We start from the raw sequence: 25281 nt of genomic DNA on the forward strand, positions 1-25281 counted from the left end.
TTTGTCTATACAAGCTAGTCATGCAGTATGTAAGTAAATATTCAGCTGTTACTAGTTCCCTATGTGCAGATGCCCACTTGGAGCAGAGCAATTAAGCGAGGCACGTTCACGCATCCCCTCCGCTGTGTCCCGAGGGCAGGGAAGGGCCTTTTCCTTCCTGCATGATGCTCTGGCCATTTATTGCATGACCAGAGCCCGTGACTGGTAATAAAGCGTAGGAAACAGCCTAACCTATAATCATAACGAATGGCCAGGAGCCTAGTTCCTTCTTCAGAAATGTTATAATTGCAGTAATTAACTACCAGGTTGCTCGGTTATGTGACCACAGCTCTTGTGCTCAATCCATCACGATTTCCAGCGGTAGCAGAGCGTTAAACCTCTCTCCAGCTCCGGCAGCCTCTATGTGCTGCGGCCGTGGGCAAACTGAACTCCTGGGCTCGTGCAGGGCTCCATGTTATTGCTGTGGTTTATACAGTGACACAGGCCACCGGGGGTGCAGGTGCAGTATTGAATAATAAACCTGCCCATGGAGGAGGGGACTAACACCCTGCTGCCACAGCCAGCCTGTGACACACTGCAGCCAGAGCAGAGAAGCTCCCTTTCCCACAGGGCCTTTGGAAACCACCTTCACGGCTCATTCCTTGCCCTAATCCTCGGTATTGCTTCTGCCTTAGGAGAATCTTGCTCTTATTCCCAGGGGAGGATTAGCAAGAGAGGTTTTAGCTACGCCAGGCTCAGGGGTAGCTGCTTTGCTTCCCTTGCAGCAGCAGGAGCCAGGGCTGGGGACATGGGAGCTTGGGAAGGGGCTGGTGGAAGCACGCACAGCGCGACGCATGAGCGGGATCACCAGGAGAAGAGCCGAGTTGGTCACTGCAGCCAAATCCGATTAGCACAGCGCGGCGCTGGGCAATTAAAGCAGTTGTCCTTTTGCAGAGCTGAGTGGCTGTCCCGAATGCCAGTGCAGACAAATTGCACCATCTGGTCAGCAAGATAAAGTCTTCCAGCAGGGACGTCGCAGGCCAGAGGTTCTCGGCCACGAGCCAGGACACACCAGGATTCTCCCTGTCCTTACACGGGTGATTTCCCCGGCCCTTTGGCTCGGTGCCTGCCGGCTTGCAAGGCAGCTCGCTGACTTGGGCATGAGGCTGCCCACGCTCTCCTTGTTACTGCAGCCGAGGCAGGGGCTGTGAGAGGTCCAGGGCCAGCCTGGGGGCCCAAAGCCATCGCTGGATGGTGGCTCAGGGCAGAAGGCCTCCACCGTGTGAGCTCAGGAAAGTGATGGTTTTAACTGCTGCTCTATATGTAGCACTAACCCCCTCGACAGTGCTGTGACATGGAAACAGCTCCTGGAGACCTTTCTCTCCTCTAAAAAAGGAGTCCTCAAGGAGAATAAATATTCATACACATCTGCCCGCCTGAAATGAAAGAAGAAGGAATCAATAGTTTTCATAGTGCTGGAGCATCCCACCCAGGGGCTGCTATTTGAGGTGTCATATATAGCTCATCTCTATGAAATTCTGTTTAATACAGGTTTAAAAGCAGGCAGGCCTGGGACATGATAAATCAAAGCTGTGCTCCATGTTACATTGCACAGCAGAATACCCACATGCCCTCCTACCGCCTCAGGGCAAGCCGGGATGGCGGCGCTCCGGGCAGAAAGCTGTTCTTGGGCACAGCGCCGGAGGTGCAGCCCATAAAGCCACACACTGTGAATTAGGCGCTATTTTTTGTGGCCGCTTCCATAGCTACAAACTCCATTTGGCAGCATCAGGCACGTTACTGTGAGCACCCTCACTTCGCACGTTGCAATCACAGCAACTCCTTCAGAACCAACCCCAGAGGAAGCTGCTCCCTGGCCTGCACGGAGCCGAGTTGCAGCTTCACCTTTCCTGGGGTGTCCAGGTCCTTGGCTAGAGGAGAGCGAAGGAGCTTGTAGGTGTCTCCAGCCCAGCTTTCTCCTTCCTCTCCCACAGCCCCAGCAAAGCGAACCTGCTGCAATGTCCTCTCCCAAGCACAACTCCTGCGCACGAGGTTTACGTGTCCTCCCCTTCACAGATAGAAGGCATCTTAAGTGCTCAAAACTGCATTTCACTCCTTTTTCCTCCATGTCAGACTCTGCGTTCTCCCTTATTATGGCACTGAGGTATCACTGCCCCATGCACAACCGCAGTGCCTGGCTGCCCAGCCACGCGGGGCTCGCAGGACTGCACTGGACATGGGTATTTGCTCCCATCAATATTCCATGCACAACAGGCCAAGCTCCTTGGGCAACAAGGAGAGTCAGCCTAGGGAGGCTGAATTATTCACCAAGCTCATGTCTCTTCCCCAGCACAGCCCATGTCACAGCAGCCCCGGAGCTGCTGGTGTCCTTGTTACTCATATAGGTATTTACGGGAGCCAGACCCAGCTGTGGCACAGCAGCAGGGAGAAGGGCAGCTGGGTGCCAGATGCACTGCTGCCATTAATGGATTTGGTGTGCCAAGGCACTGAGAAATCGGGACATCCCATGGCCATGCGCACACCCACAGCCAGCAGCCCCACGAGCTGCTGACGCCGTCACCACGGCACGGAGAGCAGCACGGCCTGGCAGCTGCACCACATGCGAGGAACAAAACATCTTTTCCCAAACATCTGCAAGGCCAGCAAGCAACAAATTAACCTGGTTAATTATGTCTGATAATGGGATGATCTGAGCACAACCTTTCTCACTCTTTTTATCGAGTTTCCCATCACTCTCTGTCATGACTGAAGCGGTGGAGCTCTTTGCCCAAGCGCTCCATGCCACCGGGATATTGCCGTGTCCATTCACACCTAAATAACTGCATGGATGTGGACGACAATACCTGAATATGACCAATTTCCCACCCAGACCTAGACCTGCTGGTGAAGATGAGATGCTGCCCATCCTGACCACGTGAATGTGGGCCCATCTGCATTTGCACTGTCCTTTCCACCCGAGCCGGGTGCTTTCCCGGCACCACGGCTTTCCCAGTCTGCAGCCCTATCCACGTCTGCAGTGCTCCAGCTTCCCCAGCAGTCTTGTGGCATCCCGCATATTCCCCTAGAAACTCAAAGCGTTCCCTAAACCAGCAGAGCCTTCCTTCTTCCCAGCAATTATCTTAAGGTCTGATTTGCATTTTAAATGTCACCTGTATAAATTAGAGCTGTTTACTGCAGGCACAGGCATCACTGGGCTCATACGCCACAGCAGCCACAGGCGCTTTCTGCTGCCCCCAGAAACCTCCCCATCGCCGCTGCAGGTGCCCCTGCCGCAGACCTGGCCTCTGCACGGCCTCTGTGCAACGCTGTAAAATCCCATTTCCAGCAGCCACTCGCCCACTCGACAGCTACTGCAGAAGACCCTGCTGGACCCATTTTACAGCTGTTTTTAAGCTGCTGCTTATAAAGATCATACAGTGTAGTGTCACTGCTGAGGGGCAGAGGAGGTACCTGGGATTTGGGGCATTTCCAGGCATTTTTCTCCATAAATCAGAGCACAGTCCTCCCAGCAGTCCAAAAGTCATGCTTCAGTGGCCCACATCCCAAATCCTTTACAATGTACAAATCCCTGGAAAGCAAAAGAAAAGACCATTAGCAGCGTCCTCCTCAGTGAGGAGGAGCACTGATTTTATACCTGTGCCCTGGGCTCATCTCTCTGATGACGCCGGTATTGGGGATCCCTGCAAGGCCATTGCTGATACCCTTCAACAGAATCGGAGTTACTATTCCACAAGTCTAAGGATTTCGTCAACCTAGGGATCACTCTGGGTGAACTAATTCCATCTCCCTAATGATTAAAGTTTCTCCTCACCATAACCCTCAAGAGTCTAGCTCAGGAATCTGGTGTTCTTCTTCCCCACAAGAACCACACCTGGGGAACAGCATGGCTGCTCCTTTGCCTCCTCCAAAGCCCTTAGCTTTAGCAATGACCCTGCACCTTCGTTACCATCCATCCTAACGGGTGGACCGGGATTTGGGCTCTACCAGGCAAGGCACAGGAGTGAGGGCTTCAGAATGGTGTGAGCCAGGAGGGAACTGCAGAGCTGGGAATTAAAGCTTGAGCTGGGCAGTAAGGAGTCTAGCAGCTCAGAAATACCCAAGTTTCCAGAGATGGGCTTGATTCTTCATTTCTGGTCAACAGCACAGGGGGAAAGTATAAAATAACGTTCTCTGGCTAAGACAGATCTCAGTGGGATGACCTCCTGGGAGAAGTCCTTCTTCTAATAATAAGCTTGCAAATAGCATTTTAAAATTGTATCTTCAGAATTAGCAAGGCCAGGACGTGCAACCTCCAGGACTGATTAAAATCCTCAGGCTTCATCACCGTGAATTGCTGTGCAAATGCCCTTGCAGCGGCACAAGCCGGAGCTCCCCAGATAGGACAATTTAATTCAGGGCATCTCTAATTTATTGTGCCGGATACCATTATATTCTAAAACCAATGCAATATCTCTGCAGGCGTGATATAGCTCCTCTTGGCTTCGGTTCAATTTATTCCCCATTTTCAAAGCAACCAAGCCTGCACTTCCCGCACTGATGGTACCCTCACTTGCAGGTGGCTTCATAGCCCACTCCCGCTGGCAGGTGGCTTTTTTATATTATTTGATGATTTTCCATGTTACTTTCTGTGCACTCGGACACAGGGACAAACCCAGAACCCTGCATTTCTGTGGTGGAAGCCTCCTGGTATCGCGGCCAAGAAGTCACGAGGTTAGCTGCTCTGAGGCCAAAAAGCTGTGAACTGGGAAAGAAGAAAGAGGTAATGGGTTCAGTTTGTGCAGATTCTTTAAAGACAATCACATTTTGCAAGCAGTACATCCAACTTCTTTTTTTATTTTTAATAGTAACACAAAACACTTCGAACAAATTTGTTTTAGCTGCTGCACGCAGGAAGAGCTGCCCCTAATTAGATAAAATCTGATTTCTGAGCTCACCCAAAGCGACTGGGAAACCAGGCACTCATTATCGACGGGACGAACCGCGGGAGAGGAACTGTGGCGGGCTTAATAATGCAGCAAAATATTAAAGGGAGAGGCTTTAATCCTTAATAAGTAGATCCATGGCTTTCATTAACTGCTGTTCAAGCCTTTTTTTTTTTAGGGTGGGTTTTATTACCTCATCAATTTAAGCGTGGCCGATAAGACACATTAGCCTAATGGAGTCGCGCTGGCGCTAGCAGCAGCGCTAACGAACCTGCCCGGCGGGGATGAATCGCGGTCTTGGGGCTGCCGGGCGCTGACGGAGGAGCCCTGGCCAGAGCTTCTCCTTACCGAGCACCCCAGGAGGAGCCCCGGCTGCTTTTCCTTACCAGAGCATCCAGCTCCTCCATCGCAGCTGTGGTTCAAACTGCTCCGGTGCCCATTGGGGCTGGTCGGGAGCAACCCCAGCTCTGGAGCAGCGCCGCAGCAGGAGCCACAAACTGCATTTTCACATTCCAAATGCCACATTTTTAATGATATTTTCATTTCTAAAATTTAAAACATATCATCTTAAACCCCTTTCCATAGTGCCATTCTTGCTTTGCCTGTTTATGTTACTTTGTGGTACAAAAGGGTTCTCAGGATGAAGGGGGACCTGGATAAGCCACGGGACACTGGAGCACAGGGGACCCTCTAACACCAGCACCGTGACCTCCAGCTGGGCACAGAGCGTCCCATCTCACACTAACATCAGAGCACCCTTCTCCTCCTCCTCACCACGTGTTTCCAGCCAGTCCTGCCAAGTTCAGGTTAAGAATAAATATCAAGTGTTTAAGGGCATAACCCCCCTTCACACAGATGCTTTAGATATTTCTAAAGGCAGAGGTGTGTAGGCTTACGGCGTTAGCGTTACGAGCCCAGGGCCTGTTCACAGCAAGGGTGCTCCCCTCCATCGGCAAAAGAAATCACCTTGAAATCAAAGTATGTAAGTAAGCCCAGGGCCAGATATCGATCCATACCAGAGCAACAAGGGAGTCAACTCCTCTTTATTCCCAAGTTTCAATAAGGCCAGAGTGTGGTGTTAAAGGTGGTGCCCAGCACAGCTGAGGAGCAAGGCGGGGAGCACGGTGCCTCCCTGCCCGCACAGCGCCGCTTTGCAGAGCTGCAAGGAGAGAATGAGCACTTGCCCCTCCAGGGCATTTGCCGGGGCGCGGGGGATGCAAGTGAAGCCTCTGGCTCCCAGACACACCGCAGGCACCAAACCCCACCAAAGTGTCACCCGCTGCCACGGTGGCTCTTACCAGCCTGGGCTGTCCCCACAGGCAGCGGGGGCTCTGCCCGGCTTCACTCCTCATGCGACAAAGCAGAAACGCTAGCAAAAAGTGGGGAAAAAAACCTGTTGGATCCATTTTTTCTCTTCCTAAATTATGGATTAATTATTCTTACTGGGCTCCATGAAGTACCATACTGCTTAACAACAGCCCATCATACTGGCAGAAGGCCTGCAGATGGGTACGAGACGCAGCTCCATGCATCGCATCGGCGCATCCACAGCACAGAGGGAAGAGGCAGCAAGAAAGCACTCATCTGCAGAGAAAAGAGTCTATAGCTGCTGCACAACTTTTCTTTCTTTTTTTTCTCCTCTCTCTCTCTCTCTCATTAAGCAGCATACCAGAGCAAGGAGACATTTGTTCTATTAAAAATGCGTATTTAAAATCTCCTTTTGGAGTTGTTTCTTCCTTCTGAAGGCTGCTTTAAGAAAATCAATATCCTCTGCAAAAGGGGAAGGGAAAAAGCAGTATTTGAAAAAACACACAACTGTGTTTTGTGTTTTATCTGAAGCAAATGCAGTTTCTTGACAAAAATATATCATGTCTGATTGCCAGTGCTGCCTTTATGCACTGCAAGTAATTGATTCAGGGACATAATGCTTTTCAAGAACTATTAGTGTTAAGAATTACCTATTGCACCAAACAAGCATTATAAAAAATTAATCACATGCAGACTGCTGTTATTGCAAAACGCTTCTGGGCCTTGCAGGGCAAGTAATTGCAATTATTTAAAAATATTAAAAAAGACAAATCTTTTTTCTTAAAACTGTTTTTTTTTCCCTCCACATTTTTGGAGGACCACATTGTGCAAATGCCAGTGTAATCTTTTACCATCTGCCTGTAAAAATGTACAACAGTGTCCTTAGGAGGTAGGTTTGCGAACAGGGATGTTGATACTGTCGCCAGCCTTGCTGAGGCAGGAGGAGGCTCCTGGGACTTGCCTGGAAAACATTACTTGCTCCAGAAAACAAGGAAGCAAGGAAACAGGAAGGAAGATCCGGGAGGCTTCACACTAGTGACGTCCTCTCCTTCGGTGGAAGGCAGCGCGCACGGCTCCCAGGAGAGGGCACCGCGGAAGAGACATTGGAGATGAAGTCACCACATCACAAAGAAGATTTAGGGGTTTCCCCTTGGGGAGCCAGCGCAAACCCCTATCCCAGCTGGCCCCAGGCGTAGCACCCACACCATAAGGCAGAGAGAGTGCCACGGGAAAAGGAGAAGCCCTAGACCCTCCTGTGCTTCCTCCCAACCCAGCCAACCCACCCCGACAACCACGGAGCATTTGGAAGCGCAGCCCCGGGACCCAGGACTCTCCCGTAACGCCGGCAGCGCTGGAGGGAGACGCCGGCTCTGGCAGAGCAGCATTTGTTCACACCAGACAGCAGTGATTATTTGGAACTGCCGTAAGGCTGTCTGCAAAGTGAGCAATTCCCAGCTCCGGGCGGGATATAACTCCGGCGGCCAAGGGACGGCCATGCATCAGGGTGACACCAGCGCCGCGCGCTCCCTGCCGCCGGCACGCGGCCCCGCTCGCTCCCTCCTTGAGGAGCGTCAAGTCCCCCTTCCCGCAGCCTTCACGGGCCGTGCAGCAGGCAGGTGGCAGCAGCCCGGCCCAGAAACGGGGCATTTCCCCTCACTCTTATTAGCACCATCCAAATAAAAGTGACCTCCTGGGAGCTCACAGCCACCGTGCAAGTGCCCCGGCTCCTGGCTCTGTTCGGAGAGGGGGAGCAACCACCGCCAGCCACGTGAATGTCCCATTGTGCTAATGGCAGAGGCAGCAGCTCCCCCAACACCCGTGTTCTTTAACCATGCAAAATTTGGGCAAGAAAAAATCCATCATCTCAAGGAGAAAAAAAAAAAAAAAAAAAAAGCCTTTCAATATCAACCTTACAATGAAATGTCTTCCAGATCTATGTCCATTTTGGACAAGGGCTCAGAAGGGAGCGTTATTCCTCCTTTACAGTTAGGTAACAGGTGGGGACCTTTCCAAACAGCAGCACAAGGGTGGGCTCTTGTGGTGGCAGATCAGCGCTACAGCATTAACATTAAACAGCTGGAACACCAGGCTATACCTGATGCATTTTATCCTTAAAGACATCTGAAATGCATTCCTACATCCAATCTTTCAGTCTTTCAGCATGTATGATCTTAGTTTACTCAAATCCACTGATTTAGGGGAGAATGGGAACACTGCTTATTCTTAAACATGTATTTTTTAAAAATTAAAGATGGAATTATTAACAGAAACCACAATCAAAACACTTGGAGCTGCTTCCACAGATCAGATAGAAAAGACAACAGGAACAAGGAAGGAGGAAGGAGCACAGTGCCCATGATGGGGAGGAAAGAGCAAACAACCCTTGTGGGACATGAGCAGCTACCAAAGGTACCTCTCCCACACGGCCTTACCTGGTCCTGAGCCCACCTGCTCTATGGCAAAGATGGAGGGAGTTGTTCCTGGGAATGAAGAATGACCCAGTTCAGACATCCTCTCTCGCCCTCTCTCCCCCCAGGTATAGGGCAGGATACCAATTTTTTAAGGGAAAGGGGGTAAAACAGGGTTTGCTCTAATGAGCACAATGCATTTCACAGTCAGAGTGGTTCCGACCACAGCTGGCTCATTAAAACCAAAACGAAGCCCTTGCTTTTGTGGCACACAGTGGAGACTCCAATCCTCTGCCTGTAACAGACTAGCACTGACCACAGAGGGAGAAAACCGAGACGAGCCTGAGGTTTTGAGGGTCCACAAGAGAGCTCCAGAGCTGCAGCTCTACTCAAGGACAGTCCTCAGGCACGCCGCACCATCCACCACTGCTCCCCTTCCCCTGCAACTGCCCAAATTTTGCACAGCTAATGGCAAAGATGTTGATCTTGAGATATTGATCTCTCATTTCTTTTCCATGTTTGCAGAGAAATCACCTGCAAGCCTCACGACATCCTTACAAAAGGAAGTAAAAACACATACAAGTAGTCAAATATACTATTTTATTGTGAATTCATAAAATTTAAGCTCTGAATTTTGAAAATTGAGGACATTTCAAGAAAGAATATTTGGTCCTTCCTTTTCCAAGTTTCCCATCCCCAATTAAATACTTTGTTTAAAAACAACAATTAAGCATATATTGCATTTTTAGTTAGGAAAGTGATATTGCACATTATACTGAGAAATACAAAAGTGTTTCAGCAAGTTATTCCAGCAACATTTTCAACTTTACTTTGATAGCATTGATTGTTTTTTAAGGTTTCCATCTTTTTGCATAGCACGTGCCCTGTGTTTACACACTAAAATATATCAAAATATTTTTAAAACAGAGAGGAAGAGAAGTCGGCTCCTTCCAGAGCACAAACCTTTCACCGCGTGGTCAGTACTCATGTCCCAGCAAAGACGGTTCCCGAGGAAAGCCGGTTGTCAGATCACCTTGGCAACACCAACTCCAACGAGGAGCTGATGATTTACTATTTGGCACTGAAACTAATGGCCCAAGTCACCAAGGGCTGAAAGGCTGCAATATGTGTCTATACTGTTCCTGTTCTATATTTACCTTTAACTCTAGGTCTGGCAATAAACAAGTGGGAAAAAAAACAAGCTAAAACAGCTGCAGCTTCACAGCATCTGTGCTAATTCTCCGAGGAAAATCCTGAAACAGATTTCTGTGCATAACACTGAAGCGGGGCCTCCGCGAGGGCCCGGGGCTTTGCAAGGCACGAGAGCCGCGGGCAGCGCCGCGAGGAAAGGCCCGGCCGGGCGCCGCGGCTCCGCGACTCCCTGCGCTTGGCTTCACGCCGCCGCGCGCTCCTCGCCGCGACGTGACGGCGGCAGAGAGCTGGAGGCGCCCGGTGTCACCTCCTGCCTCCCTGCTGGGCACGCGCAGCACCTCGTGCCACTGCGAGCTGCAGGGAACTGGTGTGCCCGGGTTCTGGTTTACTGGCTGGGGAACTAGACCATCCCTGCCAGCGCCTCTTTGGATCGCAACACCCTCAATTTGATCTTGCTTTGAAACAGACAACCAAATTGTTGTAAGACATTCTCATTATCGCGTTGCAAAAGCATTTCCGAAGGGGATGCACCCTCAACTACCAAAGCAACCGATCCTATCACAGCGTTTGAGAAACCTTAAATCTCCCCTCCCCTCAACCTCCCTCTCTCCCCCCCACCCCAAACCCATAACAAACACTCATTAGAACTAGGAAGACAGGATTTCTTTTTGCCCAAATACTCAGCTACAATAGAAGGTTCTATAGTGAGGTCCCTGAGATGCATCTGTGTACTGAAAGATTCAGCACTAATTTTGTATCAGAGTTCTGAGCTGCAACACATGGCTTACAAATTTTATCACAAGGTGGTAATACAGCAGATCATATTTGCCCATATATTTGAGCTTTTATTTAAAAAAAAAGGAACACAACAACAGTGTTCTGCTACTGTAGTCAACAATAAAAATAATAAAATAACCACCTAAGCAACAGGGACCCAATTGTAAAACAAACAAAAAAGTTATCCTTAGAATAAGTTGGTTTGACCTCAGTTTGTTTTCATCCCTCAAAACAACCCAGCCTGATTTGGACTGCTTTCTTCCTGGAGGCTCACATGCAATTATTCCTCCGACGTCTCTAAGCTGCACTCGGAGATGGCAGGCTGGAGAAACAGCAGTTTTTGCCATTCCTCATAGGAAACAGAAGGCACAGTTTACAGGCACAACACTGCAGCTGCAGGCTCGACCCTGCTACACACTGGCACACACACAACTGTGTCCTGCTGCAGCAGGAAGCTAATACACTGCAGCCTCACACCAGCTCTTGATTCCTGCCCCAGAAGGATGCAGAGACAGCAGCTGAATTACACCCATTTGGAAACAAACCCAGCCCTGAAGCACGCTCTGCCACCAGCACAGTGGTCAGTATTTTTCTAGCACTAAAAACAGAAATAAAAGCCTCTCAAGTTACTTACAAATGCACTGAATTTTACAACCAAACAATGAAAAATAATTCATCCCTTCCCAAAGAAGGCTGAGGTTTTCCTGCTGCTAAAGACAAATGCAAGGCACTCAATACTAGGAATGTGGAACAGCTTGTTCTTCATATACTGTCAGATAGTTCTTTACTTTAGCAGCATCTCTCCTGATGAGGCACTAGACACACGACAATCAAAGCAGCTTCTGGAACACCTGCTCAGCTAAGCGATACCAAGCTAGCTGCTTAGAGAGCTCCGCGGCTTCGTACACCCCCTTCTCCCTCCCCACCCCCTTACAAAAAAGGCACCTGATTTACTACCCATTTCTGTAGCTAGAAGTTCTTGTGACTGCGCAGTTTTATACAACTGTGTATACAAGGGATCTCATGACCATATTGATAACTACTGCTCATGTAAGAGGTTCTTTCCAAGATACTATTCTAGACAAAGCATTTTTGTTTATGCCAAAACCCATGACCAGCAGGTCCCTACCTGAGTAGTATTTAAGATTGGGTATTGCTAGTCAAAATAATTCAATGATTAAACTTACTGTTAGAAATTGCACTTTCCCATTCCTTCCCCAATCCCAAGGTCACTTCAAATTAAATATCAGACCCTTTTCTAAAGGGACATCTTCCACACAGCTACAAAGAGGTAGCTAAATGGCACATGCCAATTTTCTTTTTTTGAAAAGTATATCCAGCCTTCATTTGCAATAATGTTTTTCATAGGAAGTCTTACAACAAGAAAACTCTACACAGGTGGCACATGGAGTTACCATAGTTCAGAAGACAGAACTCTAAGGGAACAAGATTTCCCTTCAGCTCCAGAATTGAAAGCCAGTAAGCATGGGGATACTCAAGTGACTCAGCACAGACAGGTGCAGAGCTGCAGAGGACAAGGAAGTCTGGAGGCAAGTCCTGTGCTCCTCCCGACATAAAGATGACTCTTCAGAGTCCTTCAGATCAAGCCCACCATTCGATCGATCTGTCTCATGTAGTTACTCTTCAATGGCAGCAGGTATCTCCTCTCATCTGGGACTCTGTTGCACTGTTAATAAAACCATAATAATTTTAGAACTCAATTTATGGTCAATCCTGTATCCTCCTTAAACTATTGAGCATCAGTGAGGGCAGATTTTCCTACAGCACAGAAAAATCATACCCAAGAGTGCTCTCCCTCACCAGTGGCACACTCGCATACAGCAGGAGAGTAAATATCAATGACGAGCATCTCCTTTGGGCACTGTGACAACAGTGCTCTTCCCCTTGCCACCCACCCCCTCACCTTTTTTTTTTTTTTTTTTATATTAAGTGCTTTTTGGCAGTACAGGGTTTTTGGACAGGGCAAAGAGGAGGGGGAGGTAAGGGGAAAAAAACAACGCTAGAAGTTACTAACAGGTTTAAAAAAAAATGTGTAAAAAAAGCTGAGATTCTGAACAGTGATAGGTACTGTACCTGTAGCTCTGTACCACAGCTGACTCCTAGCTAAAACAGGTCACCTTTATCTCAGAACATTTGGATTGAGCTGGGGGGAAAAGCCTTGTTTAAAAACACTTTTTACTCTTCTCATTCCCCATCACGGCAACACTGGAAGACTTTCAGCAAAAGCGGAGGAAAAGGGAAAAGTGACTGGAAATAACCTAACAAAGAATAAACCAATTGCTCCAAATTACTTACAAAAGGAAGGATTGCACCTTCAACTAAATCAGTCTTGTGTTATCTTAATCCATTCTAACTACTGAAAGCATTTTTCACAGGGGAGAGTCTCAGATACATAGTGTTGAAAAAGGGAAAAGAGAGTGCTAAAGTGCCACTTCCAAATGACTTTTTCCCCACTGCCTAATCCAGTTCAACACATATTCCCTCTATATTAACACAATTTGGAAGAGTGATTATTGCTTACATTAGAACTGAAGTTGACTGCCTTCAATTCATTTGATTTGATTCTTTCTGTGCTGTCCTCTTCTCCAGGGAAGGTATCCCGCCACAGTGAGTCACGAAAACGTTTATCCACAGACACAATATGTCCCTCAGTAGTAAACATATATTTATTTCCAGATTTGTGCAGTGGATTCTCTTCATCAAACAACTAAACAAGGGAAGCAAGAGAGAGCGCTCAAGTTACAATAACACTTTCATGTTCTAGCATCAAAATGCCAAAAAAGCACTCGCTTTGGCATTTGAAGGATCACACAGAAGGCATACCTTTTAGTACTAAAAGGGTAGCTACTGTTCAAGCACATGGAAATAAGCTGTTTTAAAGCAAGGGATTTATTTTGGCAGTTAAAATTAGGCAGGGAAGTATTTCTTAAACTGTCCTTAGCTTTCTAAGCTGCACTATGCAGGCATCTCTAGGCTGGCATTCACTGTTTCCACTTGGTCCAAAGCTTCTTTGATTGAGAACAGTAGTTTAAGCAGTGTGGGCTCAACTCCTTCCTCCCGTGACTGCCAAAGTCTTATGAGGAGAAGCCAGAGGCCGCTGCTAGGGAGGCAGAAGGGCTCCGAGCAGCAGCTCAGCCAAGCAATTCCACCGTGCGCCCTCCTCCCAGCTGCCAACTCGGCACCCCAGCATCCAAAAGCCAAGCTCCAGCCTGCACCCCCAAGCTGGGAGACAGGGCTCAAAGAGAGGCACTGAGCGCTCTCCAGTGAGCTCTGATCCTTATCACCTCTCCTTAGCGGTTTCTAGTAGTTCAGGAGCAGTAATTCCTACCTGCTTACTTTGTAATGCCTGCAAACAGTGCTTATAAGAGGATGCATTTAAAATGAAAGATATATACATACCAGGTATAAATATTTACATGTTTCACTGAGAAAAAAGCTCTCCATTCGATCTTCTTTTGTCTTCTCTACAACATGGTGTAACGTAGCATAGCCACACCTGAAAGATTTGAGATGATTTTAGATTTAGTTCCCATATGTTCTGATCTCTAAGTATTTCCCAAACTTAGACCATTCCATCTATCACAAGGGATCCGCTTAATTAAAAAAAAAAAAAAATACAAAGAAGCAGTAATTTTTTTTTTATTTCATAGAATCATTTCCTCATGAGACTATTCACTGACATTGTGCAGACAGAAGGACAGTGACCTATCTATTCTGTTGTGCTGATTTACTAAAATGCCCTTAAAGACAACAAATCATCCTCAACAAAATCTGGAAAAAAAGTAATTTCCCCATACTGAGCACATAAAAGATGTGCAGTTTTTAAATGCTGCTCCATCTCCAAAGGTTTCCTTTTGAGGGGTTCTTCCTCCCAGACAAAACTACAAATTGCCACACAGTGCATTTTTAGTTCTTCAGACCACATTATACAGAGCAGTCTGAATCTCACTTAACTGCAAAATAGCACTTTTTTATACTGTCATATGATTCCTATAGACTTGGCTATAATAGTAGTAAATATCAATATTTGAATAAAAGCTATTGTCCTTCCTCTGAATTTTGCAAGAAGTTCAGATACTCAGTATTGAAATGATGATTCACAGTTATGGCCTTGAGAGGAAAGATACTAATATGCAAAGTCTAACATCCCCCGGTCCAGTTAAACACTAGGGGTCCAAGGGGTTAGAATTATTCTTGCTGGAAAGATGTAAGTTTGCCAACTTTGGCATGAGATCATCAATAATACCTTTTAAAAGGTAGATTTATGAAATTCTGAAGACATAACCTTATCACTGGACTATCAATTTCAAATGAGAAAGAAATAGCTGTTCAATAAATAAGTCAATCCTCATGGTTTTGAGGGATGAGAGGGTGGCTTGGTTTCTTTACTATATAAATAGATATATAGAACCCAAACAATCAGATACAGGTAAAAGTGCGTGTCTATTATATAAAGATATTTACATGTACAAATATGTACACTTATATAATAAAACACACATGCTTATGTAATAAAGAGTGCAAATATAGCAGTGAGATAAGAATACTGAAGACTGACTTTGCTTTTGTGTATTTTTCCAGGCTCTGGAGGATGTCCATTCCTACATGAAGGTAAAATGGGTTCTTCGTGGCCTGAGTAGAGAAGGACAAAAGGTAGTCAGAACACTGAAAATCTTGTACAAATAACTCTTACAATAAAGGCCTTCCAGTGTGACATTCCTGTGTGTTATGGTAAAGTTATTTTTGTAGAAGCATGACTTTGATTACTCCGTGCAAGCTTGTCACATTTGCCCTAGCGCAAGAGCCTAATAAAACCTGTAGTAAATTCAAGTTCTTTGATAGTTTTCTTTTAGCCAGAAGTAGTTAATTTACTCTATTTCCAGATAGTTATGGACTGTGCCTGAGCAACAGTTCAATAATATTAAGAAATAAGAACCCTGCTTTGTAAAAGTCAGGCATTTTTTCAAAAGGTCATTTACAATCATTTTTGTGTGTCTTATAAGCCTACTTTGAGAGCAAACAATGTACCAACTACATTATAAGACAATCTGTGCTCTACACAGAAATCTCTGTACAAAAACATTCAGACACAGAGTTACTAAGTCTATTTTAACAGTTCATTAGCAATGGACTGTTACACAGCAGGAGCTAGAGGTGGAAAAGCAACTTTCTGGGGAAGAAAAAAAAAAAAAAAGCCAAAACATTTGAGCTGTTAGTGCAGACCAGTACCTGATAAAGAAGATACGTGGATTCCACTAACTCTGGCCTCAGTGGATAAAAGGGAACATCCGGTGCTTGCAATTGCCAGTTGTACCTTTCTGGGAGAGCGCCGTATCGCTTCCATATGGCATAATAAAAAGCATGAAGACAAATAGCATCTTCCACATCTCCTATCAACACCTAGGCATAACAGCCATAAACAGGTGTGTTTAACTCTCCAGGCCAGCAAATTGCTTTCCATACTCTATGACAACATGCTCTACAATGAAACACTCCCCTCATAACAAAAGACCAGTTTAAAAAAGAGTTTATATATAATCCCTCCATACCAAAAGCATCAGTGGAGGTTTGTCCCATACTGAGATACATGCAAAACACCAGGATAACACAGAAATTTTGAAAAGCATCTCAAATCTAGCAGAGAGCAGGCCAAACCTCCCAGAAGCTGCCCCCGAGCTGAGAGAATAGGCAAGTGTTAAACCGTGGGTTAAAGCTCCACTCAGAAGAGACACTCACATTCATTTACAAGCCTAGAATTAGAACAAGCTTCTCCTCTGACACCCCTGCACTGTGTCACTTAGTCCCCATAACAAAATGACAGCATATTGTACCTGCAGTCCAGGAAAAAAGGCTTGCAGAGAGTCAATCCACGTGTTCATCAGCTGTCCAGTGAACATATTTACATTAACATACAAAGGAGGGTCACCTTCACCTTCATTACAAGCTTCTCGGCTGCCAAGTAACAGTAAGCATATGTAAATATTCACTATTTTAGAAGAATATAATGCATGTTCCATTTTATAACACCACCACTAGCAAAGACAAATGCCCACAGCTTTGTTAACACTATGCTGAAAGCCAGCCTGGCTCTCAAAAATTCATTCTTAAAGGTGAGTGCATCACATCCTTACGCAATATTAATCAAAGTCCTACTAAAAAAAAAAAGCAACACACAGCAGGTAAAATCAGGCCTTAAGTAGTACTGCTGCAGCCAATTCAATTCATATCCTTTACACGTCTACGGCCTTACGTCATTTACTACTTTGGAGGTTACCAGTTTAATTTCTTAGCACCAATGCTACATTGATCAACTGACTGAAAGGTATGTTAAAATTGTATTTCCAGTGACTACCATAAAAGCAACAGACTTTCAAAAGGATGGTACAAACAGCATATAAATGACATCTCCTGCTTAAGTATTTACACACTTAAGAAACAGATACTCAAGTGCAATAACATACCCTCTTCTTAAGTGGTTCTGAATGCTTCGATAAGCATCATTGAACATCTCCAAGTCTTCCCTTTCTCCAAAGAGGATGTAAGACTTCAGAAGGTATTCATAGAACGAATCTGACCCTGCGCCCAAGCCACTCTGCTTTCCAACCCAATGGCCAGTTTGAATATTCACAACATTTCCTTTCAGAGAAGGTAAAGACAAGATTTTAGCCAAATGTTTCCAAGTATATCAGAAAGAATAAAACAAGAACTAGAACTTAAAAATATTATCTATTCAAGAAGTCTTAAGGGGGGAAGAACAAAGACTACTATAAAATAAAGTGTTACAGAGCACTTATGGAATTGATCCACATACTTGCTTTAAGTAAATTTATTCATAAGCTATATTAATAAGGATATACTTGCAACAACTCCAAACTCATGTCCCAAAATCAAGAGAAATTTGTCTTTGAAATGTGCCATTTCACATTAACCGTTTCAAATTTTAAAACGGCCATTTCAATTTTAAAAAGTAATTAAGACTTCATACCCCTTTCGAAATGCCATGGTCAACAGAAGGCACAATATTAGATACAAGATAGCACTACTTAATAGTCGGAAAGGTACAGTTTAAGACACATAAAGCAAACCTGCTGAACGATAGCATTCCACTACATGGGACCAAGATAACTTAAAACATTGAGAGAGAACTTAAAACACTGAGCTAGTCAATACAACATCACCTGAGCCCAAAGACCTTGCTGGAGAGATCTTGAGCATATGAGGATTACCTAGCAGCCCAGTGTTATTGCTCCTGAGATTCCAGAGGGCTTTGACAGCTCGCCTGGCCACCCACTCAAATGTGGAATCACCAAGCAGTCTGCTGAGAATACCAAACTCCACCAAGAGGGAGCCAGCTCCAGCAGTACAAGTTTCATTATTGCTGTTTGGAGGTACTCCTTTCTTCAGATTGACCTACGAGGCAGGAAAAGCAAGTATTAATTGCAAGAACACAACCTGCTTATAAATTAGCTCACACAGTTTTGTTCTAATCTGCAGTATTACCTTTATTACAAAGCCTTTATTAGTGTTTGTAATGCAGGATGTGCTATCCATGCACAGTTGGAAAGCCAATGGATTGCTTCTTAGTCAAAAAGCTCTCCTGAAAGAATTCTTGAAATTCTTCCAAATTTATATCAAAGGGTGGGGAACCCCAATTTTGCTATCTTTATATTTCTTAACCCTTCCAAATTTCAATCCACTTTTTCCACATTTCTGTTAATCATTTAGTTTCTTCCAGACATGATGCAACTACTTTTTCCTCTAATTTAGTTCACTTGAATTCAAGACTTTCAACTGAAGACAAGTTATACCACCCTCAGCTCCTTTATCACACTCTGAACAAAGGTGAGAGGTTTGCATTTCTTCAGCCTGACAAATGTGAAGGGAAAAAAAGATAGTGCAGCTATCCCCAGAAAATAAAAGTAGTGAGGCAAGTGCTAAGTAGTTCAACACCTGAGAGTTCTTCCACTAGAACTTAAGTTCTTCTGTTTAAAACCGGAGGCAGTGACACTGTATTCAAGGAAATTACAAATCCCAAGATGATGCAGTATGACAAGTATTATAGACTAACTTTATTCTAAATAGTAACTTCCTAACTATTATGTTATTCACCTTTATATTTCTTGTTAACCTTCTTAATGACAGCTCTATTTACTACCATTTGATATAAGAAGGGGAGGAAGACGAGAGAAGGACATGTTCCAGTCAAACTGCATGAAAATTGGTTACTATTAATCACATAAAACAGTGCACAAAGTAAAAGGGCAGCTTAAAGAAAAGATTCACTACAGCAACTGGAGTTGCAGAACAGTCGAATAACCAGCTTTGGATTCTGTTTCCACTGCTTTGATGCACATGGTGCTCACTTACCCGAGGATAAGGAATTCCAGTTTTGGTGTTCTCGAAAGCTGGTAGTAGTCTCACCGCTAGGTCATGAGCCATATGCAACAGTTCATTGTCATAATCCTTAATGGTCATATCACCAAAAGGCTGTTTGCTGTCTGTAATTATTATGTGGGCAGAAAGCAGGCTTCCCAAAACCCTATTAGAAAATGAAGAAACCCTCAATTTTTTTTAAATATGATCTAAAGCTAGTTCTTCACCTAAATTCTTACCAATATCACCTTTAATAGGAATATTACTTTGTTCTTCTTTCTAGATATACTTTTTTATTTATTCACCCCAGAAACAGATCTTGTTTTCACCACCATGAGTGAAAGTCTAGCCATCACATTCACCTGTCATCCACAGTAATCCCTAGATCCTATTCTGCAGGATTTATCCTAACCCAGAAGTTTCTTACAACATATCAAGCATATTTATGAGTGAATACAACCTTCCCCCGTTGTTTTTTTGCTGCTGCAAATGCCAACAGAGCTGTTAAATAAACCTAATGTTCCACCAAAAGAAACCAAAACTACTGCTGTAGTTCAGCAGTACTTGAATAAACCATTTCAACCAGAGACTCAGAAAATCAGAGTACATTAAACTGATCTCCAAGGCAGACAGGCTGTTTTTCCACCTACAGTGATTTTCCCCATAAAAAGTTTAAAAACAAAGTAAGCAGAAGGTCCATGGAAAATAATAGAAACAGGTTAAATCTGTAATCAAGATTGATTGTTACATGCAAATGCAAGCATCTACTACAAAAATTAAAGGTCTAAGAGCCAAAGAGGTTAAGATTTTAATCTTGTTCCTGTTTTAAAGACAGGAATTTATGACTACATACCTGATTGTTGCCTCAAAAACTTGGACTGTTGAGTCTTTGTCAAATGAAACAGTGTCAATCACCAATTTCACTGCTTTCTGGAATTCTGAGGAATTTCCCATTACCTTTTACATAAAAAAGACAATTTTGTCTAATTATTGTTTCAGAAGGGGGAAGTAAAAGAACAATAATTTTAAATTTGCCATATTAGCTACCTACAGAATGGAGAACTTCGAGTTCTTGCTAACAGCCTTCCCAAATTACCTATCTTACAGATATGCGGAAGTACACTAAAAAAGGGAAACCCACAAAGATGAATTTTTGTCCTTTGGACTAACCTATGCACTCATGTACTCCTCCCACCCCCAAAATCACTGTGGGCAATCTCGCTGAACAAGAGCCTAAAACATCTTAAGATCTTGTGCGTTGAGTGTTCTGTCAACTACTTTGCTATGCACAGAATTCAACAAGTTCTGCTAAGAGAAAAAAGAAATAAAGAAAAAAAAAAAAGAAAAAGACACACACAACCTGAGAGACAAAAGAACAATGCAGCCTGGTTTGACATTTATTTGACCAGGGGAACCTGACCCTTCAGGTTTTTGATTCAGCACTGCATGCTCTGTTCAGCAGTTTCCTCGCATTGGTTTTGTTTGGATATTACCCTACTGAATGATTTTGCCTAAATCCAGAGAGAAGCAAATTTAGCTCCAGCTTCAAGAAAAAGGGAATGAGGAAGGAAAATCCACATTCCTGCTTTCCTAAGTTTATTGTATGGCTGAGCATATACAGAGTCCGCCTATTTTTCCTAATACCCAGATTTAATAGGAAAGAGTAATGGTCACATATTTGATCTAAGAACAAGGAAGAGCAAAGCAGGCTTACTCCCTGCCTGGAGACAATGGCAGTTGCTTTACCAACACAAAATCAACCAAACAGCTCAAATTCCCAATTACTGTTTCTGTTCAAATTGCTTTTATCTGACTTCCTGTTTTAAGTTCTGTACATTACTGCCCTGTTCAGTTAAACAGCTGTGGCTTTTACCACAGAGTTACAATTCCATTTCAGCAAAGGGAAGTATTTTATAATTTGAAAAATAAATATAATCCTTGTACATACCACCCTTCCCTAAAAGGGAAAGAGACAACAGATATTGTGCATAGGCAGGAATAGACCATGCTCCAAAAGGCCGAGAATTTGACCTGGCGCAAAAACAAGGCTGATTATGAGTATTAGAACCTAAAGGAGTTCTAAAGAGTTCAAGGACCTCTTTTCCACTATACTATTCCAAAAATACACTATAAAACTGAGGTAGCACCATATTATTTTCAAGACTTATCAGAAATGCATATAACAGTCTATTTAGCAGATGAGAAGCAGCTTTACAACTCTATTAGCTTTTTCCCCTCTCTTCACCACTTTTCATAGATTTGCATAGATCTATGAAAAACCTAGGCAAAACAACTATAGCCCTGAAAGTCTTCTTGAATATGATGGGCTCTCCTCCTATCATTTCAGTACTTCCCGCAAATTCCAGTTCACATCCATGCTTCCTGAGCATTGGTGACGAGACTTTCTCGGAAGTGAACAAGTTAACCTTAGAAGATACTACACCCTTTCACCTCCTATTGAAAAACTTCACGACAATTTTAACTATTCGCAGGCTCATCTTGCCTTTCTTTATGTTAAAGAATCTCTACTATTGTCAGCAAATCTACCCTATGCATAAGAAAGTTTCATCAGCACCGTTTATATCCATAACCTTAATTAAAAAAAAAAAAGCTCCTGTGGCTGTTCAGCTTAACAGCAGGTCTTGCAAAAACACCATGGAGTGACTCCCTCCGGTTTGATACTTTCGGTTCCCATTTCCCCTCAAGCCTGTGTTTCAACAATTCTACAGTTTCTAAATACTCTCCCTCAGCTCCACAAGTAGCACTGTTTTTAAATCCTGAGCTGCTTCAAGATCTAGTGTGGTCTAAGTTCAATATCAGAACAAGAAACAATATCAGAACTGTTTGATACCAGGAAACATTAATGTAGCAAGACCCATCTTTTGGAGGGCATTAAGTTAAAGGTGTACTGTAGCCTGCTTCCCCTCTGTCTCTTTCCTTTCAAATCTGTTCAAAATTCTGCCTACTACTGAGATCAGAAGTCACAACGATACTTGTGCTCCGATTCAAATTCCCTGCAATTTGGAACTGCAATTTCATAAGCTATTTTTAAAAGAAGTTCTGTGCTCCAGAGAGAGTTCTGATTCTCAGTTTCACACACCTGGGCAGAAGATAAACTGACAGACCAACTGTGACAGATTTCCATTCCCCTAACCTCCCTACCAGTACTAAGAACCGCACTGACAAAACAAACAAAAGACCCACATGTCAAGGGCATCTGGACTTTCTCATCTCTCTCAAAACCTCTCACCCGATAAACTGACTTGATCCATTCAGACATTCACTACCATATCCCCTTAAGACACTGCCCTTTAGATTTAAATTAGCATAAGAATTACGTCTTGATAATACATCCAAGATACATTAGTGTACCTTTAAATTAATTTGCAAAATTCAGTTTGTTCATCTCAGCTTCCTACACTACCCTTCTGAACTTCCTTCCTGAAGAAGTTGATTAAATTTAACTTTGGTTGGCTTTGTACAAATTCTGAACCCTTAGCATGTAACAGAAGCAACGTTATTACAGCTAAACAGATTAAAGACTTCTCTGCAGAAAAACTGATTGAGGATTTGTTAAAATTCAGTAAATACCTAAAGCTTAGACAAAATTCTAGAGATTGTCATATCACTTCAACTTTCCCTGTAACTGATATGTGGCCCACTACCTCTCTTCTCTGTGACACTGCAATCATCCCTCCTATTAATCAATAATTTCTTCCTATTAATTGATAATTTCTCTTTGGTACAACTTGCATCATCCCCCAATACAAACATGGGAATAAAATATGTATGTATATATTTCAACAACTCACCGCTAGGGTATCCAGTGCGTCAATCAGAGTTAGTGAGTAGTTTCCTAGGACATCATTGATATTCAGATTTGAACTGAACGCAAAACAAAATAAAAACCCACACAATTAGTCAAACAATTATAGTATCTTCCCCCCAATACTGCCAAGTTATCTGAAAGGCAAGCAACACCTTCACCTTGATTTCTTCAGTCTCAACCTAGTATGAAAATCTGAGGCCCTAGAAGCTAGAGCAGCTTTCAGCACGAGTAGAGGCCCTGCACAGCTGGGCTCCTGGGACAAGTACACAAAACTGCACAGTAACACAGGGATTCAGAAGGTATTTCAGGAAACCTGTGTGCCAAGCTACAGCTCAGCAAGTACAACACAGAGAGCAAGGGATGTGTTTAATTTAGGGCTGCAAGAGATGCAAGTCCTCTCAGAGAGGCAGAGAAGAGGGGAACACTGTACTCTCAAAACACACAAGGAAGGTGAGGGCAACATCTGCTTTTTGTAACATCTTACTGAGAAAAAGGTGCCCAGGAAGCAGGAGAAATAAACGATCACTCAAATTGCAGTTATAGTTCAAATTATAATCGCCCAGATGCATCAAAAACTTAAGGTTACTCAAAGACATGTAAAATAAGCAGAGGAACTTCAGAAATTTGTTACTTATCCCCAAAAATAAATAAATAAAATATGAAAAGCACTTGATTCTGGGGTCAGCAGGGTGAGAGGACCGCAATGGCCGAGAGCAACAGCACTGGTAACTGAGGAGTACCCACACTCCCACATTCCCCAAGGAAGCCTCCTCCAGGCCTGAGAGCCCCGAGGAGCCTGAACTCCCCCCCAGGGGGTCCTCAGGAGCTCCAAGAAACTCCAACCAGCACCCCCAGGTCCTGAGGTGCCCCAAGCAGCAGCGCCTGGCCCTGGGGGGTGGGGGTGGGGGGGTGTCCCTACCTGCCTCCTGCCTGTAAGGTGCCCTGACACTCACCTTCCCAGTAGGAGCCCCAAACTCCCCGGGAGTCCCGACTCGACCCCCTCCCCAGGGCCTAGAGAGGCCCAAGGAGCCCCAAGCCCCACCGAGACCCCTGGGGAGCGCTAAGGAGCCCCGACCACCCTCCCAGGGACCTAGGGGAGCCGCGAGGAGCCCCGGTCCCTCCGGCGGGTCCCGTCCCGCCGCGGGCGGCACTCACGGGTCGCGGCGGTCGGGCCCGCGGCCGCGGCAGTGCAGCGGGTCGAGCTCGTCGCGCGGGAAGGCGTGCCGCATGTAGCTGTCGTAGCCGAAGGAGAACATGCGGCGGGCGGCGTCGCGCAAGCGCGCGCGCAGCTGCGGCGGGAAGGCGCCGCTGTAGCGCGCCTCGTACTCATCCCCGCCGGGCCCCGCCGCCGGCGCCGCCGCGGGCGCCGCGCTCCCTCCGCCGCCATCGCCGCGCAGCGAGCCCCAGTGCGGGCGCCGCGCAGCAAAGGGGAAGGCGAAGCGCGGGCGCACGCAGAGCCCGGGCGCCAGCCAGAGCAGCGCGTGCAGCCCCAGCCTCAGCAGCAGCAGCCCCAGCACCAGCGAGCGCCATTGCATGGTCGCCGCGCGCCGCCCGCCACCATCCTTCACCAGCACCGCGCCTCCCGCTTCCGCTTCCGCCTCGCCACCGGGCAAGCACGCCCCGCCCCTGCTGCGCACGTTTAGGCGCGCAGCTCCGCCCCCCCCGCCGTGCCCGCCGCTAATTGGGCGCGGGGGATGTCAGTCAGGAGGCTGCGCGAGGGGGCGGAGCCGCCGGCGGCGTCGTGGCAGGCCGGCTGCGCGCGGCCGAGGCCACGCCCCCCGCGGCCCCTGGGGGCGGGGCTTGGCGGCCGTTAGCGGCCCCTCCCGCCCCGCCCCACCCCCCGCGGCTGAGGAGAAGCGCGGCCGCCTGAGGGGAGACGCGAGCGTCTCGGGGCCGCGCGGCGTCCCCGTGGGGCAGCGCTGCCCGCAGCGACCGCGGCTGCCCCAGAGCGACACAACCGAGTGGCCTCTCGCTTCAGCCTCCGGGCACCGCGTTCCACGCCGACCCTCGAGGCCGTTAGGTTATATAGAACGGCCGTTGCCATGACGAGATGGGCACTGCTCGGCCGCCTGAGTTCACGCAACGAGGGGCCTCTTGAGGAGACTCTGCAGGCAGAAATTTTTCCTCAAAGGCCTCCTGTGACTGTGCATTCCACAGGCGGGAGAAAGGAAGGGGAGATACTTCTTTAAAAGTCAACATTTTAGAGTACAAAGTCTATTAGCTGCTGAAGAACTGTAAATTGCTAAATCTCCAGTGCTTAGCTTACAGTACAAATATCTTTTTGGAGAGTATTTACATTCTTGTGAAGAATCTTGGTTACTGTTACTTATTTTTTTCCTCCTGCCTTTTAAGGCCTCCTGCCTTAAAAACAAAAGCAGCGCTGAGGCTGCTGGCAGCGTCCTGCCTTCAAGAGAATTTAATGTCCTCTGGATAAAGCAGGGGATAAAGAGCCCCACTGACTTTTCCTTTCATCGTGTCACTGAGATCCAGC

General features: G+C 45.8%; 1 protein-coding gene across 1 annotated transcript; it reads right to left on the bottom strand.

The window, feature by feature from the left end:
• Positions 1-11511: 11511 nt before the first annotated feature.
• On the bottom strand, positions 11512-24340 carry EDEM1 (ER degradation enhancing alpha-mannosidase like protein 1). Its single transcript, XM_088532055.1, has 12 exons — positions 23946-24340; positions 22774-22846; positions 19815-19918; positions 18956-19127; positions 17815-17998; positions 17050-17224; positions 16420-16540; positions 15818-15988; positions 15147-15220; positions 13988-14084; positions 13110-13295; positions 11512-12254 (listed from the first exon to the last, which is right to left on the bottom strand). The coding sequence occupies exons 1-12, from the start codon at positions 24323-24325 to the stop codon at positions 12165-12167; spliced, it is 1827 nt and encodes a 608-aa protein (XP_088388181.1). The 5' UTR covers positions 24326-24340; the 3' UTR covers positions 11512-12164.
• Positions 24341-25281: the final 941 nt, after the last annotated feature.

The sequence above is a fragment of the Tinamus guttatus genome, unplaced genomic scaffold (assembly GCF_059628265.1).
Source record: "Tinamus guttatus ecotype Peru unplaced genomic scaffold, ASM5962826v1 Tinamus_guttatus_pri_ptg000451l, whole genome shotgun sequence".
Taxonomy (NCBI): domain Eukaryota; kingdom Metazoa; phylum Chordata; class Aves; order Tinamiformes; family Tinamidae; genus Tinamus; species Tinamus guttatus.

Bases quoted from the DNA above. Each gene is read 5' to 3' on its own strand.
- EDEM1 (XM_088532055.1), bottom strand. From the start codon at position 24,325: ATGCAATGGCGCTCGCTGGTGCTGGGGCTGCTGCTGCTGAGGCTGGGG. The intron at 19,128-19,814 runs GTATGTAGTCAT...ATTTTCTAATAG, and splicing joins GTTTTTGAGGCAACAATCAG to GGTTTTGGGAAGCCTGCTTT. The intron at 16,541-17,049 runs GTATGTTATTGC...GTTACTTGGCAG, and splicing joins CAGAACCACTTAAGAAGAGG to CCGAGAAGCTTGTAATGAAG.